We start from the raw sequence: 6,039 nt of genomic DNA on the forward strand, positions 1-6,039 counted from the left end.
TTTTTGTTTGGTGCATCAGACAGTGCTGAGGCAGACACTTTTCTAAATGCTCTATGGTATTAAAATATAAAGATTAACTCTCAATAGGAAGAAAACAAAATGTGAGGATGGAGAGGTAGCTCAGCATTTCTTTTTACTCTCTCTCCTTTCGTGAATTATGATTTATAATACAGGTACTAAGAGGTCATTGTGTTCAGGACATTCAGTATTTTTATTAGGAAGATAAGGCTGGAGTGGTGTTTTTTTTTCCTTTTTGTGTTACACCTGGCAATGCACAGGAGTTACTCCTGGCTCTGTGCTCAGGAATTACACCTGGATGTACTCATTTCATCTCCTGCCCTAGTAGGCCTGACCTCAGATTCTGTAAGCTTCCCATCCCGCGTCTTGCATGAACTGGTAAGCGCCCCCCACCCCACAAGCCACAGTCAGTCCCTATTCTCCTCTCCAGTTGTTCTAGACAAGCCCCCAAACCAGAGTCCCCTATCTGCAGCTCCTCTGGTCTTCAGGAAGGCAAGAAATGTGACAGGGAAGAGGCCAATTTCATAGGAGCCCAAAGGAGGAGAAGCGCCCTCCCCCACTTACTTATGGGGTGTTTAAGGAGTAGCAGGTGTTGATAATCATTCAACAGCCCCAGAAGAAAGATCTCCCCTAGAAACGGAAGTCCAGTCCTCACGATGAAGGGACAATCCTAGGTTTTACTGCCATGAGGAGGAAAACATGAAATGGGGCAAAATAAAGAGAGGTTCTCTAGCATGGCATTAGTCCTTGTACTCCACGCTCTCCCCTGGGTTCTTTCTGTGTGACCTTTTGTGTGTTTTTTTTAAAAGACTTTGTATTATTTTTCAAAAGACTACTGCATCTGACCTTCAGTTTTCCTTTTGGTGGTAAACCAGGGTAAAGCGATCACTTTAATATTTTGCTTCAGTTAAGCAACTGTAACATATTAACTCTAATGCCTTCTTCATAAATTTGAACACAAAAATGGATGCTATCACTTCCACCCAAAATCTTTGATATCCATGCAACCACACCATACACAGATGAATAAATTTTTGTCCTTCAATGGAGGGAGGGAAATGTACCTGCCACAGAAGCAGGCTGGGGGTGGGAGGAAAATCAGAGAGATTGGTGGAAGGTAGTGAGCACTGGTGAAGGCATTGTTGGAACAATATATGCCTTCTCATGTTTTTTTTTCTTTTTGGGGTCACACCTGGGTGTTGCACAGGGGTTACTTCTGGCTCTGCACTCAGGAATTACTACTGGCGGTGCTCGGGGGACCATATGGGATGCTGGGAATCGAACTTGGGTATGCCCCGTGCAAGGCAAATGCCCTACCCACTGTCCTATCGCTCCACGTCTTGGAAGAAAAGCTTTTTAACAGGTTATAAAACCACTGGAAGATATTTCCTCTTGCTTCTTTTGACCTCTCTTTCCCCAGGTATGTCCTGTAAAAAAGCAAATAATAACAGAACCAGAACATGGTGGGGATTTCCTTTAACGCCCCACCAATCCACAGTGATTAGGAAAAGATCAAGAAAATTTTGAGGTCAAGACAGAGACATTCACAGTTCTGTGGATGATGTAGGAGAAAACTTTGACATGCCAACCACCATGCATCCCATAGCTTGAAGGAAGCCAGAATGTTTTATTTATCTGTTTGTTTGCCTGTTAGAGGAAAAATAATTCCAAGCCTTGCAGGGAGCCTAAAGATTCTGAGAATGAGCAACTTTTGTTCTGAGTTTAGCTGTACCTGGGGTTACTCAACGCTCTGTGCTCAAGGGACACTCCTAGCAGTGCTTGGGGGACCATATGCAGTGGAATTGAATCTCAGTGGAGAAGTAGAAACTTATAAATTCAGTTGCACTTTCAGAAAGGAAGATTGAACTTGAAACACAGTCTGGTACTACTATTTCTTTCTCAACCAGGATGGGATTAAGAAACATTGTGAAGGTGGGGCTGGAGTGATAGCACAGCTGGTAGGGCGTTTTTTTGTTTGTTTGTTTGTTTGTTTTGCCTTTTTGGGCGTTTGCCTTGCAGGGCCACCAACCCGGGTTCGATTTCCAGCGTTCCATATGGTCCCCCGAGCACAGAGCACCGCCAGGGGTAATTCCTGAGTGCAGAGACAGGAGTAATCCCTGTGAAACACCCAGGTGTGACCCAAAAAAGAAAAAAAAAAGAAAGAAAGAAAGAAAGAAAGAAAGAAAGAAAGAAAGAAAGAAAGAAAGAAATATGAGAAGGATAAAGGTAGGAAATTCACTGTGGAGATTGGATTTTCAGGATTAGTGGCCTACCTCTTGCCCCCTGGCTAAATACTACTTAATCCCTACTTTCAGAGTATCCTATCAGGGTTAATTCACCTCCCTTCCTTCTGACTGGTCTTTTCTTTAAAGCCCCACCCATCCAACAGAATATAAAAACAGGTCAAACACAGGACAGAGCGGCAGGCCGACTTCCAGTCCTTCGGGGAGAGTCAGCTCAACACCAGCACCAAGGACTCAACCAGACCAGGGTCACCGATCCAGGTAATAACCAATAAGGACTGTAGGTTTACGGGAGGCAGAGGGAGAGCATAATTTCCATTCCTAGTGTCTGTTCTATGGAGAACACTATTTTTATTGGAGGAAATACTTCATAGAGGATCTGATATCTGTTTCCTTATATGAAGTACTATACCTTAGCACCTATCTTCCTGGATTACGTTGAGTCGTTTCCCCATCTCCAGGACTTTGGTCACAGCTGGGGATTGTCACTAAATAATCAGGGTTCTATTCCATGAAGCCTTACAGAGTTGGCTATCTATGAGTGATTATGGAGAAGGAGAATCTGGTTGCGTTGAAGACGGTGAACAGGGCACTGGAAAGCTCGTTCTCCTACTTCCTTGGGAGGGTCTTATCTTCCTCAGAACACATCAACTCTTTTAAAGCTGTAGATATTGCTGGCCAAGAGAGTTGTTGAGCTCGACTTCCCTTCATATCCACATTTATTCATGACGGGCTGCTCCTTGTGACTTGAGTCACTGGACAACAGTGGATCAGGCAGTATGATAAATCATCAGAGAGGGACCCTCACTGAGAAAGACATTGGGTATACGATACAGTTCTGAAGGTGTAACTTGTTTTGACAGGAAACCGCCTGAGGACTCCCAAATTCAGACAGTGCCCACGCTAACCCAATCCTGCCCTTCCCACACCTGAGGATGGAAGAGGTGTCAGCAGTCCTGGCCAAAATCCAGCCAAAATGCTTCTGTCCCGTCTGCCTGGACTACCTCAAGGACCCTGTCACCATCGACTGCGGCCACAACTTCTGCGACTCCTGCATCCGCATGTCATGGAAGGACCTGCAGGACACATTCCCTTGTCCCGTGTGCCAGCTGGTCCGCCAGGAGATGCGTGTCAGTGCCAACGCCCAGCTGGGCAGGCTGGTGGGCCTGGCCAAACGCCTGTACAGCTCCAGGAGCAGCAAGATGGCATGGGGAGAGGAGCACAGGCATGAAGACCACAGGCAGGGGATGAGCCTCTTCTGCGAGGATGATCAGGAGCTGCTATGTCCCCTGTTTGCCCGGTGTCTTGATCTTCAGAGTTCTGTGGAAGAGGCCGCATCCTATCACAGACAGAGGCTCAACAGGTACATCAAGTCCCTGAAGAAGCGGTTGGCAAAGGTGCAGAAGCTAAAAGTCACCCATGATAGAAAGATCCTTCAACTGACCGAGGAGGCCAGAATGCTTAAGAGTCAGCTGGCCTCAGAATTTGAGCTGCTCACCCAGTTTGTGGAGCATGAGCAAGAGGCAGCTCTCCGCAGGCTGGCAGAAGAGGAGAAACGCCTGCAGCAACAGCTCAGGGCCAACCTGGAGGCCTACTCAGACCACATCTGGGCGCTGAAAGACCTCAGACGGGAGGTGGCGGAGCGGAGCGTGATGTCCGAGGAGATGGTGCTGAGGGGGGTGAGGGGCCTGCAGCAGCGCTGGGCAGGCCTGCAGCCCCTGGCCGTGCAGCCCCTGCACTTCAGGCCAGCGGCCTACAGCCTCCCTCCTCTGTGCTCGGCGCTCAGCAGCATCATCCGGAGATTCCGAGAGAGCATCAGCCTGGACCCCCACACAGCCCATCCCAGCCTGCGTGTGTCTAAAGATAAAAAGTCTGTGACCTGGGTGAGGAAAAATCTCAACCGTGCTGGAAATCCCGGGCCATTGGAAGATGCTGCCGAGCTGGTGGTCCTGGGCCGGGAGGGCTTCGCGTCTGGCCGCCACTACTGGGAGGTGCAAGTGGGCGCCAAGTCCGAGTGGGCCGTGGGCGTGTGCAGCATGGCCCCTTCGGCCCAGGCCTCGCGTTCCCTGGCGGCTCCCAAGAGATGCTGGACGCTGCAGCTGCAGGACGGCGACTACCTGGCCGTGAGCATGAGTGCGGGGGCCGTGCCTCTGGCTCTCAGGGACCAGCCCGCGGCCATCGGCATTTACCTGGACTGGGAGCTGGGCCAGCTTTCCTTCTACAACGCCGCCGACAGGTCTCACCTGCACTTGTTCAACGAGCCCTTTGCTCAAGAGCTCAAGCCGTACTTCCGCGTGGGGCGCGACTGTGCCCCTCTCTCTGTGGGGGCGGGCAGGGCTTAGGGGGTTGATCCCTATTTCTGCTTTCTTCCTGTAATTAATTTATAGAGTAGGTTGTGGATTATTCAGTGATCACTGTGTTTTATTTAATTCACTTGTCATCGAATCTGGCACAATATTTTGAAAAGTATTTATTTCACTTTCAGGGAAGAAGAGCATTGTTTTTCTCTGTATATTGCCTCTTGTTTCTTTCTTTCTTTCTTTCTTTTTTTTTTTTTCGGTGGGATGGTGGTATGGTTGGGTGGTAGATCCCAGCCATGAGTGTTCAGATGTACTACCTGGAGATGGTCTTAAGGCTTCTTTTGTTATGTCCCATGCAGGATTATATAAATTTATTTTTCTGTGGCTCAACCATTCGTGCTCACCACTCACCCTCACAAAAACCCGGTGACTTTTCAAGAAATTCCTCACTGTCGAAATACATTGTCCTGATTACACTGGGCTTGAAGCACATGCCCTTCCCTACTGCCTGGAATGGCAGATAGGCTTCTCCTTTGTGTACCACTTTTCCAATAAAGGCGGTTATTTTTGTGTTTAGTTGCTTGTGTTTTCTGTTGTTTCTTTCTTAGACTTGATCACTTGACTTCCCGTTATTAATCATCAATTTGCTCGAGCGGGTGCCAGTAACGTCTCCATTTCTCCCTGTCGTGTGCTAGTGTAGCCCAACGGCGTCTGTTCCTTCTAGGAACACAAAGAGCCTCAAACCGATCGTTTAGGGTCTTAACAAAGAAGTCCCGTGGAATTCAGTCGGTACCCTGGCTCTAGTCCAGCGGTCATCTCCAAATCTCATTAAGTGTCCAGCCCTTCTGATTTTTGACGCCTTGGCAAATGAGACAGCATCCCGGATTCTTGATCGTCAATGGAGGTCAGAACTCCAGATTCTCTCTCTCATTCGAGTGAAACATGATACTCCAAGCATAGCTCTTTCAATGCCTCAGTTCTTAGACTAGTATATAAAATTTCCTGTCTGAGTTCCAATAGTTTTCACATATGTGTCTGAAATAATTTAAAGTCTCCTTTTTTTGGATGACCTCTTTCAAAGTGTTTCAGGTGGGAACAAGAAGGGTGATTAGTGGCCCATATTTTCCCATGAATTGGGATAGAGCCATTGAGCCCTTAAGAGAAACTATGCATTTACGGGAGGCGGGGGGTGGGGGGGCAATGATAGGTGGGGATGATCTCTCCACACTGAGGAAAGGGCAGTTTGGTTTCCTGTCTCCTTCCAAAGCAAATGTTAGGGAGATTCACTTTTTATTTATTTATTTTTCCTTTTTGGGGTCACACCCAGCGATGCTCTGGGGTTACTCCTGGCTATACTCTCAGGAATTACTCCTGGCAGTGCTCAGGGGACCATATTGGATGCTTGAATTCGAACCTTGGTTGGCCCCATGCTAGGCAAACTCCCTACCTGCTATGCTATCACTCCAGCCCCAAGGTTC

General features: G+C 48.0%; 1 protein-coding gene across 1 annotated transcript; it reads left to right on the plus strand.

Annotated features, from left to right (window-relative positions):
• The first annotated feature begins 3,196 nt into the window (after positions 1 to 3,196).
• LOC130020452 (tripartite motif-containing protein 75-like) lies at positions 3,197 to 4,603 on the plus strand. Its single transcript, XM_056111065.1, has one exon. It carries the CDS (start codon positions 3,197 to 3,199, stop codon positions 4,601 to 4,603), a length of 1,407 nt encoding a protein of 468 aa, XP_055967040.1.
• Positions 4,604 to 6,039: the final 1,436 nt, after the last annotated feature.

This window comes from Sorex fumeus, unplaced genomic scaffold (assembly GCF_029834395.1).
Source record: "Sorex fumeus unplaced genomic scaffold, SorFum_2.1 ptg000012l, whole genome shotgun sequence".
NCBI classification, from domain to species: domain Eukaryota; kingdom Metazoa; phylum Chordata; class Mammalia; order Eulipotyphla; family Soricidae; genus Sorex; species Sorex fumeus.